Source organism: Galleria mellonella, unplaced genomic scaffold (genome assembly GCF_026898425.1).
Source record: "Galleria mellonella isolate WM207_F2 unplaced genomic scaffold, CSIRO_AGI_GalMel_v1 utg64, whole genome shotgun sequence".
Taxonomy (NCBI): domain Eukaryota; kingdom Metazoa; phylum Arthropoda; class Insecta; order Lepidoptera; family Pyralidae; genus Galleria; species Galleria mellonella.
Window position 1 is genome coordinate 1,151,064 of NW_026442133.1, and position 15,689 is coordinate 1,166,752.

A 15,689-nucleotide genomic window follows, 5' to 3' on the forward strand; every position below is an offset into this window, starting at 1 on the left:
CAACATTATTGTAGATCAATTAATGATTAGATTATAACATTTTATAATCGTATCAGATTTATAAAAGATTGTGAAGCACTCGAATATTATTAAATAAGTAAACGATAGTACACTGAGCAGTTAATTTTTTTTTTTTTTTGAGTGTCCAATATGGAATTGAAATTATTTTTTTTATTTAGCTTAGTTTTTATTATAACAGTAAATGCTCAAGTTCGTATGGTATACGATAGAAATGATGTTTTTGATCGTAAGTTGTACGAAGAAGTGTTGGACCGCGGAGAGTGTTTGAAACAAATGAGATATATTGTGACAGAAGATCCTTTGTTATGGGCTCGATGTAAGTTTAAACTTAAAATTACTTTATAATAACTGCATATCGTTTCTTTGCTAGATACAGCTCTCTTCTTACAAAATAAGGATAATATATAAAAACTTAATACGTGTTATATTTCTAAAGAGAACTTTTTTTTTTTAAGATAGACTTATTAACCTTTATGTCAAGTATTTAAAGGTATAAATCTCTAGTGATAAAAAAGTTTTACATAAGTTTTGTCTTACATTATGATTTTTTTTTTCGGAATACCGTATATTAAATACAATCTAATATCCTTCTCCTACTCTTCTCTTTGGAACACAGTCGCATATTCTCTCAAAAAATCCTATATGGTTCATTATTTCTTCAGTTACTTACGGGAATAGTACAAAGTTACATAGTGCTAAGTTCAAATGAAAATTTTATTTATACTCAAAGTTTTTCATATTATTTTATGACATATTTGAGACTCGATATTAATAAACCTACGATTATATCGATTCCTCGTTTGAGAGCAAAGTAAATAAGTAAGTAAATTTGCATCTTGACATAGATTAAATCATTAACCGGATTGGGGTGAGTCGTTTCCGGATATTAGACTTAATTATATGAAAATTATTAAAGAAGTTTGTTTAATTTTATTTTGTAACATTACTTAAGCTTTTAATGGCTGGTTGATTTGAGACTCATTATTTATTGAAACATATACTATATAATACTATATAATTTAAAAGTCTTCTTTAAAGGTTGTTGAAAATGGAAAATCTATTAAATGATTGGTTATAAATCTTTAAAGATTGATTGACTATTCAAATCCAATGAGACAATATGCATATAATGAATCTGAGAGACTAATAGTAGAGTACCCAATGTACAATTTTCAATGCGATATGCATATAATGAATCTGCCTATTTAGTGTTTTTTTTTTTAATGAGAGACAGTTGTCTATGACTTTAAAATATGTATGTATACAATTATAAATGTTATTCCTATTAATTATAGTTATATATATATATATATATATATATATATATATATATATATATATATATATATATATATATATATATATATATATATATATATATATCTATATATTATTAATAAGATATTTATAAATTGTTTGACAACTTATTTCTTTTTTTACTGATCAATAATTTTTATTTAAATCGACACAAGATTGACTAGCACTTACCTGGTCTATAAAATCTTTACAATATTTCAACAATATTACAAATGGTCATTTAAATTAAATACATTTTATTCACTATTAATTATAGTTATATAGACTTATCAAATAATTATTAAACTGGATTCTACATAAATACGGATGATTCAAGTTTCAGTCTTTAAATTAGTGGCATTTATTTTAAATACACTATCGGGACGCGATGGAAAATTTTGCGGACAAAAAGTACCTACATATATGCCTTTATATTGCTGACGTTTCATCTTGGATTAAGCTATGTCGTGGTTATGACAGGTCAGGATAGTGTATTTAAAATATATGTCAACAATATGAAAGTTTAAAATTAATTAATGATATACATACATATCCTTAAATAAAATTAACTGAATTATGTCAGATAGGTAACTTGACAATGTTAGCTAAGATAAACGTTGCCGATTGCGCGGGGAAAGGAGCCCTCACTTGTCCTTAATTTTTATATAGAGTTTGTACAATTTTGTTAATTCTGCTAATTGTACCCTGTCATGACCATGGTACTGTTTATTTCTATAAGAGACGGTTACTAGTTTCCATCAGGTGGGCCGTCATCTTGATTACCATTTTAAATTGCGTAAAAATGTGACATAAACAAAACTACATTCACTTAGATTTATTTCGAAAAGCAAAAAGTAAGTAGAAATAAGGTAAATAAATGTATAAATTAAGTATTTATTGTATACAGATAAAATTAATTAAAAATAAATCAAATATGTTGTAAGAAATAATTGAGAAAATATAAATAATTTGATGTAGAGAAAAAAGGAAGAAATAGGTGGACAATGTTATTAAAAAAACCTAGGAAAAAAAGAGACAGTTAATTACATAAGTTTAAATTTATCAAAAACATTTACAAATAAAATACAACATAATAATACAGAATATAAAACATAATTGTAATGATAAATTTTTAGACAGAAATGATGTACGTAGAAAAGTGCAATATGTATATGAGGTATGAGAAGGTACGATGTACCCAAGTACCCAACATACGAAGTAGAATAAGTAATAAATAAAATAGGCCTTAACAAATCTCCGGATGCGGATAAGATTAGAGTGACTGATATTAAATATATCAAGAAACAAATAAGCCCAGACATAGCTAATTTTATCAACATGAGTGTAACTCAAAAAGCTATATATATATATATATATATATATATATATATATATATATATATATATATATATATATATATATATATATATATATCCTGAACAATTAAAAACAGCATCAATAAGTCCGTTATATAAACATACACACTCATTATGAATATAAAAACTATAGACCTATCGCTATTCTTTCTGTATTTAATAAAATAACGAAAGAGGTTATTGTAACAAAAATTACATTTTTTTAGAAAATAACGCTATATTGACAGATGTGCAACATGGTTTCAGACAAGGGCGCAGTATCAGGTTCCTGGTATGAGAACAGATATAGATTTAGTATACGGAATTAGAATACAAGTTTATAACGTTCTTTAAAAGGCTTTAAATTGAGGCAAACTAGATTAATTCTTTATAACAGTTTAGTACGTAGTCGATTGGAGTTTACCTCTGTTGCTTGGAATCCAGTCTACAGGTCTTCATCTCAACGAATAGAAAATATCCAAACGAGCATTCACTAGACATTTAGGTTACATAACCCTTAACATATCGCATAGGCGACCTTATAGTCAGAGGATATCTTTCTTTTACATTACCTTTCTTGGAACGCGTCATATGATTGCAGATTTAATGTTCATTCATAAAATTGTCAATAATAAAATTCATTGTGCGGATTTACTGAGTTCAATCCAATTAACGATACCTCTAAATTATCCTCGACACCAGTGTATACAGTGTGCGTGGTGGCATAGTGCGGGTGACAGTTCCAGTAATGTTTCGTTTCACTCTTGAAAGTCGCTGCGATTTACAAATTATAACTTAGTATTTCAGTTGTACCATATTCGTAATATATTAAATCATTAGTAACTGTAATAACTTAAATTTAACCCAGCCATACAGGCAATGTCAACGTTGTCAACTTTCATCCGTACCATGGTACAGCGCACATAGTATAGTGTTGTACACAAGTGTTCCTTTTCATTGCAGGATTCTGAAATATATATTTCTTTTATTTCTACTCTACTCCTATTTATTTTTTATTTGGTCTAATTAAAAATATAAACTTTCATAAATCAACACTGAGTAAATTCTTTACGTATGTAATGTAGGTACTTGCCGGTTATTTTTGTTGACGTTATAAGTAGAATCTTAAAAATATATTACAATTTGTCTTTTATTTTTAAAACTTATGCTTATTTCTATTCGATGTCTGTATACATATGGAAAATTAATGAACTCAGTGAGTTTTAGTCACATCTGACAATTGAGAGTCATTAACAAAACAGTGAGTGCATTAATTTCACGTATGTATACAAACAATTTGTCTTTTATTAAAACGTAAATACTGAAATGGGGTTTGTACGTTTTCAGTTTTAGATGCGGGTTTCAGAATGCCACGAAGTTTACAAAAAGGAAACTTAAACGATTTGGGTAGTTACTACGAATGTTTGGGTATAAATGAAAATGTACGAGATATGAGTATAGAAGGTAAATATTGTACGGCGAAGATACCGGTGAATAGATTTTTCAATTTGACTAGTTTGCCGATACAGTCGGAACTTCGAGAAGTACTATGGCCAGAGTTCAATCCGATGATGTTTAATATTGATGATAGTACCTACAATGATCTGATAAAGCAAATGAGTATAAAGAAACAACTTCAAGGATTAATTGGGACAACACCAGAAGACAATAACATATCGAGGTAAGTGTAACATTCCACAATTACTAAAATTATAAACAAATCTATTTATTTGAGAAAAGTTTAAATTAATTCTACATTAATAGAAGTTTGAGAGGTAACTGGTATGACAGAAAATAAAAATAAATCGATAAATAAGGTGTATGACCAGCCATAATTGAATTCTAAGTAGCAACTACGGTAATGACAAAATATATTCTAATAAGAACGAGAGAGAGAATATTCTTTATTTATACTATTACAGTACAATGAGATATGAGATGCTTTGAATAAATACTGAATATATATTAATTTACGAATATAGTTTAATAAAATGATGCGATGATAGGCATCCTGCAACTAAAACCAAATTTCAATGCAACTTTAGGGTGGAACGTGTAAAAGGAATTTGCGACAGTGACAGTTTTGTTACTTTATCATATTTATGTTATTTTGGTATTAAATTTCAGAGACGATGATTCTATATTAGGTTATGAGATCAGTATACGACTGGCAGTGTGTCTTCCAAAACCCTGTTCTTTACAAAATGTATTAGAAACTGTATCAAATATAAGTGGTTTGCAAATTCAAGAAGATTATTGCAGGCTTCCAAATGATAAACCATGGGCTGCTGCAGATTATGTGGCTTTGTAAGTAAACTACTATAAATCTTTAAATGTACAGTATTTCTTAATGCAATGTAGAATAGCAAACATGCTTACGGAACTTTTGAAAAGTGGTAATCGTCGCACATGATTCGCCAATCTTTTGGTACTTTTGTTTTATGCCTCTGTATCTTGTAATTTAATTGTTAAATCTCACCCATCAAACCAAAATATAGCCATGCTATTACATTTACTTCACGGCAGAAATTCGAGTGAAAAAGAAGTTAGAACATACATTTGCAGTTGTATTTGTTTGTATTTTTGTTGTATTTTATTAAGAGAGGGACTGGTTGAAAACTAGTGCTATGCACATTGCATTGGGACACTCACAGTATTAGCTGAGCCAGTTCCTTATGTCTAATATGGGACACAACTTATATATAACATTTCTATATTTTCTGATGTAATTATATATTTTTCTGGTAACAAATATTTTCTATTTTATTCTAAATAATTTAAATCAGATGATTTTTGGTCAGTTTTTTTCAGGTATAACAAAAGACTAGACTGTTATACTTGATGGCATGTGGTAATTTTCGGCTAAAGCCATGAATTGCATTACAGACAACATAGTATATGTATACCTATACTAATAAATGGTAATAACTTTTGAAATACTTATACTGTGAATTATTTGTTTCAGAGTTACATTTACTTTACTTGGTATTCTAATGCTCATAAGCACTACTTATGATATACGACACCGTATATTCTTAAAAAAAGGTGAGAAATTAATTAATTATTTTATCTTCAGTAACAATCTTTTTATAATACGACTATATTTTTGCCAGCAACTTTAACATGTTTAAAATTAGAAAAACCAGTCAAATACGAGTAAAATATGTCTAAATGGCATACCGGGATAAAACATACACTAGCTTTTAAGGTAAATCTTTAGGAATACAACTGTGAAATCGCAATCATATTGGTATAGTAGTTTTTGCGTTATGCTGGAACAAATATATAGACAGACGGATAAATCTCTGAAAGCTATTGTTTTGCCTACTATTGCTTTTATTAAGCCCTTATAAATTTTTTTCTTAAAAATCTTATATCGTGTAACAAAACAAAAAAATAGTAAAACAAAGCATTTGGGGATTGCTATATCTGGCGGCGTTTATATGTTTTTTGCAATATTCTTTGATCTAATATTTTGGACTGATGGTAACACGGTTTTTTGTTTAAGATCCAAAATTGGCCAATAAGCTGTACTTGTCCTTTTCCGTCTACACCAACACACTACGACTGGTGACCTACACACCAGTACCAGGAGCTCTGGAATGCTTGGATGGTATCAGGGCAATTGCAATGCTTTGGGTTATAATTGGACATACATATCAAATGTTTGTAACAGCGCCTACGATGCACAATCCTTTAGATCTTTTATACGTGAGTAAAATAAAAAAATGATAATTTTTTACAACATTATTTTCATATACGAGTACCAATATGTGTGTGCGTGTGGTTGTGCGTGTGCGTGTGCATGTGCGTGTGCGTGCGTGCGTGCGTGTGTGTGTGTGTGTGTGTGTGTGTGTGTGTGTGTGTGTGTGTGTGTGTGTGTGTGTGTGTGTGTATGTTTTGCAGGCATTAATATGCTACGGTAACCGTTTACCATCAGGTGGGCCGTATGTTTGTTTGCCACCTCAGTGGTAACAAAATATATAGCACAACGATTGGATGTGCTGTTAAGAGGCCAAGATGTTCGAAAAATCAGTCAAAACAAACAATCAGGAATACAACTATGAAAAAGACATCTATTTCAATGAATATTTGAAAAAAAAAAAATAAGTCGAATTGGTCCAGCCGTTCTCGAATTTTGCTAGCAACATATTTAACGACACTTTTTTATTTCTATACATATTGGCCGTGTAGTCCCGATATATAATAGGCCACCCCTTCCTTTCCCGTGAGTGTCCGAAAGCGACCAAGGGAGGGCGAGGGATGAGCAGCAGCGTCCCTCTTAAAACATCTCTAAAGTCTGACTACGGTTGCCAATTTGGCTGCCAAGCGTGGCAACTACTGGCAAAACTACCCACGGGAGAGGCTTATATTCAGCAATGGACGGTTAAATGCTAATACATATGATGATGATGATGATATTAGTGAAGATTTTAAAACTTTTTTTCTTTTACAGTTTCTACGATCCTTTTGGTCTTTGTGGATAACGGCTGCCCCCATTACTGTTGACACTTTCTTCATGCTTAGTGGACTTCTGTTAATTTATACTATAGCAGGCAAAACAACAAGGTGTAAGTATTTTGAATGATTTACGTAGATTAAAAGTATTGTGAAGGAATTTGTGATATAATTTATATTACATATTTTCACTTTCACTATTTACAGTATCTAGGTGTATCAAAGTTTAATAAGTAAATACATAATTACTGAATTTCAGCAAGTGTGATTTTAGTCTAATTTCGGTGTACTTTTTTGGTTTTGAGTCTTCATAAGTCGAAGTACTTTGAAAGTATTTGATAAAATAGTTTTTCTTTTCTTCTAATTTATCTCTATTTATCTTAGGTTTCAAAATCTAAGATTTCCACACAAATTTGACAATATAAACATTAATACAGTGTTAATGTAAATCTACACAATTATTCACAACTTTGGCACTCATCAATTCTTTCAATCAATTTCATATCAAACAAATTTTATTAAGAATAATATTACATTTTACTGTAGTAAAATGAAATGTCTCACTTTTATGGAAAAACACAATAAATTGCGATAGGAATACAATCATGATAAGTACAGTTACAGATAATATAATACTGTATGAGCTACAGTTTAGCTTACTAATACCTAATAAATAATAAACATTTGTATTGTATACAATTTACAATAACAGTTTACAATATATACATATATTGTATGTATTATAAACTGAAATATATTTTGTTCGAAACGTGCCATATGAGATAAATTGAACATTAATTTAATTGAGATTGCACCTTATTCTTCGGTTACTGTTACTTAGTCAACCTCAATACAATTATAACTAATATTAAATTTCGTCATAGATGGCGAGTTTTAATAAAAAAATATGGCGATAGTTGTTTGAGAATGTAGGTTTTAATAATAATTTATTTTCATCTTCCAGCAACACTCCTGAAGAACCTGCACCTGTTCTACTTGAGTCGATATCTTCGACTATTCCCTGTATTGGCCGCCAGTATTCTCCTTCAAGCGTCGCTGTTCTATCGGGTGACAGACGGGCCCGTGTGGGAATCAGTTGCGCAACAAACATACCAATGCAGAAAGTATTGGTGGTCAACATTATTGTACATACAGAACTATTACAACCCTCGCTTCACTGTTAGTATTTTAAAATGTTTTTGAAATACTTTAATTTTAATTAGGCATTTGTTATACTGAAATAGTAATTTCAGTATAACATTCAAATATAATTTGTTATTATTCCAGTGTATTCCAAATACATGGTATCTGGCAGTAGATTTCCAACTCTTCTTGATATCTCCTATTATTCTCGTCGGAGTCATTGGTACAACCAAGAGAACAGCTTGGATCACATTAACTACTGCACTACTAGCTAGTATTACAGGATCTAGCATTTTTAACTTTATAATGAGATTTACAGCTGCTAATTTTGTTGTTGGGTAAGTAACATCCTTAGGTATTGTAACGCGACATACCGTTGGCGTCACAGTATATTCTATATTCCTCCTACAGATGTTCATGTTTATAAGCAATCTCTAATATTGTCTATTTTACTTTTTGTAAATAAAAAATACTGTATAATCACAACAGTATCATAGCAACTGTTAACTGTTTTTTGTTGAACATAAGCCTCCCCCCCATAAGAGGGGTTTTGCGAATAGTTGCCACGCTTAGCAGGCGGGTTGGCAACCATAGGCTTTTGGTGATGTTTTAAGAGGGACGCTGTTGCCTATTTTTTGACCATTAAGTTTCCCTAGTTGCCTGTTACGACGCCCATGGGAAAGGAAGGAGTGGACCATTCTACTAGAGGGAGACTTTGTACAAAAATCCTTTGCTTGAGCATCTCTGTCCCATTCGTTTTTCTACCATGAAGTAGTTGTGTTTGCTTAGCTGTGTTTTGGTTTAAAGGGTAGTGCGTTTACAGGGTACAGGGAATAAATAACACTTAAATCTTCAGGAATGGTAAAGCATGGGGAGTACCATAGGCAAAATAGTATACTGTTATATCCGTGGTAATGGTACTGCTCATATCTATAGGCGACGGTTACCACTTTCCATCAGGTGGGTCGTCAGTTTGTTTGCCCTTTTAAGTTTCATACTACATTTTCAGCGAGTAAAATAGGCTATATATTATTTTCGAAAATTCTATCTATCTCTACGATGCCGGTCCAGATAGCCAGCAATAAAAAGGAAAACAATTGTTTGTTATTTCGTCAAGGATAAAAAAAGGTTGACGTTAGTTTGTTTGAATAACTAATGAAACAACTTCTAAGCAAATAGTAAAAATAATAGTAAAAATATTTTCTATTTCAGCTCAACAAGAGAGGATCGACCGGATTATTTTACTTTGTACTACGTAAACACATTGCCAAGGGCATCGCCCTTCTTCGTGGGCATGATATTTGGATATATTCTATATCTTTGCCGTGGAAAAGAAATAATTATGTCAAAAGTAAGTTTTTTTTATTTTTTTTTTTTTATTTTAAGCCAGTTTAGTCTAGATACTAGTATAGTATTATATTATCTGTGGTCTAGATAACGGTCGACTGCAGTCCCGAGATCTCAATATCGAATATCAGTCTAAACCTCTGAATTACCTAAATTCACGTTTGGATTAGATAATTAAGATTGTCTTCTACAAATAAAAACTCACTTCAATTGTGGCAAAACCAGTTATTTTGATTTAAAAATTAAACTAATGTACCGATTTAGATAAAATTTCTATAGGTTCAGATAAAAAAAATATCTAAATCGGTTTATAACTTAAAGAATTTGAATTTGGAAAGTTTATCGTTTTACTTTTCACCGAACAAATTAAAAAATATTTATTGTTCCCTGTTTTCAGATACAAATTACCTTCTTATGGTTTTTGACTATAGTTGTGTCATCTGGAATAATTTGTAGTCATTATATAGTTTTACGACCAGACTGGGACAACTGGATAGTAGATGCCTTAATCAATTCCTATATGAGGCCACTTTGGGCTTTGTCTATTTGCTGGATGATCTTCGCCTGTACGCATGGATATGGAGGTACGGTGACGAAGTTTTTTAAATGCCTATTAAATTTACTAAACTAATATTCTACTATATATATATATATATATATATATATATATATATATATATATATATATATATATATATATATATATATATATATATATATATATATATATACACACGCACTACACGCACACGCACACAAGCACGCACGTACGCACGCACATACTCACGCACACACACACACACATATATTATATATGTCATGTTTATATTTTACTCTTAAAGTTGAGGAAAAAGGAAGGACTCAGTTAAGCTCAGGAATGGCAACTCATAAGGGCCACCATGGCTGTCATATTTTGTTCTGTCATGTTCATTGTATTCTTTATGTTTATAGGCGACTTATGTCAATTCCCATCAGCTAGGTCAGGTTATATACAATATTCTAAGTATAGTAAAACAATACAATGTTACCTTATTTCAGGTCCAATTAACTGGATCCTGTCACATCCTATGTGGAAGATATTGGCAAGATTATCATACACCATGTATGTATTCCATTATCCACTTATGTTTGTTGTCAATGGATCCTTAGTAACTCCGCTTTACTTCAGCGATGAATTCGCAGTGAGTATTTTATTATGAGATACATGTATATTTTTTTTACAGTAGATACAAGTATTTATTTTATACTATCTGTAACTTCATCCTCGTGACCAGAATATACTGTTCGACCAACGTAAAAATGTCCTATATTTTTTCTATCACACATTGTATGTTCATACTACATTTCACGACGATTAGTTATTGAGGTTCTAAGAGGTAACAAACAATTTTTTTAAATGACTTCAAATGAGAAATATAAAAAATCACCTTTATAATATTAGTAAGGACTCTTTATTTAAATGGTTTTATTCATCTTGCTTTGTTCAGATATAACTGGATGATGGGAACTTAATGAACTTACCATATTTGTTATTTTCGACACTTATTTCGAATATTGTATACAAAAATATCACCAAAAACCATTGAGAAACTGGTAAAGATATAATGGGATATATCTATGTATCTATTGCATTTATAATAAGTTTACTACTGTAATCTTTTGGAGGAAACAATAAAGAGTATCTATCTATCTATATATATAAATATACAGACAAATAGACAATCTGCTCCTTTTTAAGACTCACAGAAAATAATGCCGTTGACTTTGATCCTTTTTTAATCAAAATGTTTCAAAATCGATATTTTGTAGAACAAAAATATTACATAGATAGAGATACTCTTTATTGATTTATATATTTGATATTTTTCTTAATCATTTTCATATGATAAAATATTGATATGAATTTCTGTTCATTTGTTTTTAATCAAATTAATATTATTAATTTACAACTAACTGTTGGAGATGGTATAACAGTAAGGTACTGCTAGGAGTCAATTGATACGCGGTCTTGATAAGCAGCAGCTTTTTATATTTCCTGAATTAACAGGCACAATAGTTAGGTAATAACTGGTGTAAGGATCGCCCCTATAAGAGTTGTGAATCGTCTCACACAGCAGAAGCGACACCAAACCTCTTTTATAGGAGATAGTGTGAAGATAGTCCAAGGAGTGGAAGTAATTTCATATCACTGTAGTAGTCTCCAATTAACGAAACAAACAATATGCTTAGGGGGAAAGGGATTGTTAGTAATGGAGACTAAAAATCCCATTGCTAGCAATATCCCCAACCAGGTCGACCTCCTTGTGGTTCCCCCTGGAAACTATCATAGTTAATTCCTGATGAATTCATCATGATGGGCTAACTGACCTGTTTTCATCCTCATCGATCACCCTTCACTGGTGCTCCGCCAGCGTATCCCGTTACCGCAGGCGGGGTAGCCATTCCATTTTCACCTATCAAAAAAACAATATGCTTAACATAAGATACATCCTTAATTACACAAGTGTTGTAATTTTGTACAGCGCCATCTAGCGGCATGATGAAATATTATATATGTTACAAAACTTTTTTTTCAGATACACAAGGCAATGACTGATTTCGTGATAGCAGTTTTGGCTGCGTATATAATCACATTGTTTGTAGACGCGCCCTGCTCTGTGTTGATTAAACATTTCTTGGGAGGTTAGTATATAATCGACATTTTAAGTTGTTTTTTTTTATCTGTATATTGAGATAGATAGATATTGGGATATTTTTAGGTAGATAGTAGTTTTTAATTAGTAGAAGGAGGTTGTATTTTTCTTTATGTTTATTACTTTATAACTATACGTTATTTATAAATCGATTTGGAAGAATTTTCTATTATCTGAAAGAATATACTTATAGATTAGACTTAAAACTTTTATATAATCGGTATAATAGTTTAAGTTTTTAAATCAAAATATCTGGTTATGCCATAATTGAAGTCGGTATTTTTTTTATTTAACACAATCTTTAATAAATCGTTATACTTTCTTGTTGTATGATGATTCTTACGTTCAAATTTAATTTGTTTTAATTACATATTTTTTGTTGCGTTAAATAACCTAACGCAAATTAACGTTTACTTTTACGAAATTAAAATTATTTTATTTTATTGATTTGAAAATTTATTTTTTAGGTTTCATCAAGCAAGCACCGAAAAAACCCTTGGATAATGCTGCTGATACCTCAGAAGTGAAAAATAAAAATGAATCAGCATAAAATTAATAAATAATTAGACCGTTACCGCCGCCTAGTCTTAATCTAAGAACCTGTATTATAATTATTAAATATAAGATATTCTATAAATAAATAAACTTTTTTTTATATATTTTTTTTTATTTATAAGTTAAGATGGAAAATGCCCAGTAAGCTGCATTATCTGGACGTTCCATAAGTAAGTATAAATAATCGTACCTACTCATGAATAAATATTGTAGTTTGTGTTAAATGGACATCGAACCCGCAAATATCGAAAGGTGAAGCAATGAAAACCGAGGTTTTCCAAAGAGACTACAGCATGGGGTTCTTCAAAGGGAGGGTAAAGAGGTTTCTTTAGGATCAGTAACGCGGCTATATAGGCTACGGTAACCACTTATCATCAGGTGGGCCGTATGCTTGATTGCCACCTCAGTTGTATAAAAAGAAAGAAAACAAACACTATACCACCGAGGTCGTTAATTTAACATAAATTAGCTTGAGTTGAGAATATTTAAATCGGATTGCGCATACGCAGCTAAGTATCGAATAGAGATATAGAAGTTGATAATGGTTTGATAATTATGCCGGTGACTCGAGCAATTGATGTCTGCCAGCCGTGCAAAAAATCAACGGTCGCCGCCGATTACCCCCACCCCCCCTCATACGCTGCTGTTTATGTTTATGCAACGTAAACATTCAATTTACATTGAATCATTTAATCGTATCAAATTTGGGAAAGCGCTTGTGAGTAATTAGTAACACGCCTATTGCTTGCAATATATCCTATCATCGCCCTCGATGTGTTTTTTCAAAGAAGCAATTGTGGTCAATTTTGTATTCGTCCAAATGGACCAATTAGCTTGCTTCATTCTCACCTATCATCTCACACTGGTGGACCGTCAATGTAAACCATTTTATTTTCACCTGTTAAAAAATCGTCACAAATTTAATATAAGACAGATATGAAGGTATACTATATCGATTGTAAAAATAATTAAAAATTCTAATTTTATAAGTCACCCAAATAACCTTTTACCTACACTAATTACGTAATTTGGTTGCAAATTTGCAAAGTAATGATAATCTGAGTAATGTAGTTATTTTCTGATTATATCGGTCCCGAAAATTACTTCAGCAGTTCTAATTATCATTATAATTAATAAGCGACAGATAAGTTGCCATCTTTTGGTTAATAGACTATCAATCAAGTGTGATAATACACGTACGTGATGCAGACTTTAATTAATCTACCTGCACGTATATATTCGTAGATAATAAAACTGAAGTTTCAAAGTGACATTTATAAAATTTTGAAGTTAAGCATTCAATCTTTCTGTCGTCATTTTATCGTTAAAAGATAAAATTACGCAAGCGACTGTTATATCATCAAATTGACAATGGTGAATACAACAAAAGTACAGGCTGATTAAAATTGACGTTTTTTACAAAAAAAAAACTTTATCATCGTTTGAGCCATTATTTGTCCACTGCTAGACGTAAGCCTCCCCCATAGACTGCCATATGGAAAGGTCCTAAACCACCTGTATCCACTGACTCCTTGCAATGCATTTTAGGTTATTACTCCATCTAGTGGGGGGTCGTTCTATACTGCGTTTGTCCGTATGGGGTCGCCAATCAAGAACCTTTCTTCACCATTGGTTAACGGTTCTTCGAGCTATATGACCAGCCCATTACCGCTTCACCTTGCTTACCCTTCGGGTTATGTCGATTATGTTGGTTCTTTTGCGGATATCTTCATTTCAGATTCTATCACACAAAACAACTACGAGCATAACTCTCTCCATTGCCTGCTGAGTAATTTGAAGCTATTGCATACGGGCAATCATGTAGGACAACATTTCGGTTCCATAAGTCTTTACTGGCAACACGCACTGGTAAAAGACCTTCGTCTTTAAACTCTGAGGTATTTTGGATGAAAAGATGTGGCTTAGGTTTCCGAACGGTGCCCAGTCGAGTTGTATTCGTCGAATGACCACTCAGTTGAAGTTTAAAAAAGTCTTTGACCTTTGAACCTTAACCTTAATGAAGAACTTTAACCAGAGCCTGTTGCCAATGATAACCTACGGAACCGAAACATGGTCCTAAACAGTTAATCATATGCAAAAGCTTTAAGTTACTCACCGAGCTGTAGAGAAGGCTATGATCGGAGTAACTTTGCGCGATAGAAAGTTATTTACTTAAGTCTTAACTACATTTCATAAGTTTTGTAACAAGATCCAAAAATTTGTCTCAAACAAATAAATAAACAATCATAGTAAGAACCTGCCAATAAGAGTAGTGTTTTAAGCTATATAAACCACAGATCATATATGGAGTACCTACTGCTTGAATCTTTACAACCATTCTACTCAGTACTATGTACATGTATAGATGACCTGTACATCTCATGGAAGATATTGGATTCTTTTTTTATGAAGAGTGCTTAGATAAACTAAATTCTCATATTCCACTTTCACGCTGATATCGAGCTACGATGATAAAGCATGGTAGATCGTTCCCGCTTGTGTACAAATAACTTTAGAAACTTGCATAAGCCGCGTCGTTACATTAAGGAATATCCTTTCCCGTTACGTATTCCTTTCATTCTATATTCTAGAATCTTTCTACCATATTCTTAATTAGTAAATATTTTTTACCGTAACTAAAAGAGTACTTCACCGACATAGTATAGCGGTATAGCTAACCCTTGAACCCTTAAAAGTAAATTATTCTCTTTTAGATTGTTCACATTCATAGACCATATTATTCCTGTGATTGGTCAGAGCGGTGTAGTCGTATATCGAATTTCAACATGTAAAAAGGAAATCATAAGATAAAATTTTACA

General features: G+C 31.4%; 1 protein-coding gene across 1 annotated transcript; it reads left to right on the top strand.

Annotated features, from left to right (window-relative positions):
- Positions 1-12,971, top strand: LOC116412651 (O-acyltransferase like protein-like). The gene is made up of 13 exons (XM_052900209.1): positions 1-337; positions 4,021-4,354; positions 4,801-4,980; positions 5,639-5,718; positions 6,182-6,384; positions 7,130-7,244; positions 8,096-8,310; positions 8,419-8,612; positions 9,487-9,625; positions 10,019-10,205; positions 10,660-10,802; positions 12,198-12,303; positions 12,782-12,971. Exons 1-13 carry the CDS (start codon positions 151-153, stop codon positions 12,862-12,864), a joined length of 2,166 nt encoding a protein of 721 aa, XP_052756169.1. The 5' UTR covers positions 1-150; the 3' UTR covers positions 12,865-12,971.
- The last annotated feature ends 2,718 nt before the right edge of the window (positions 12,972-15,689 follow it).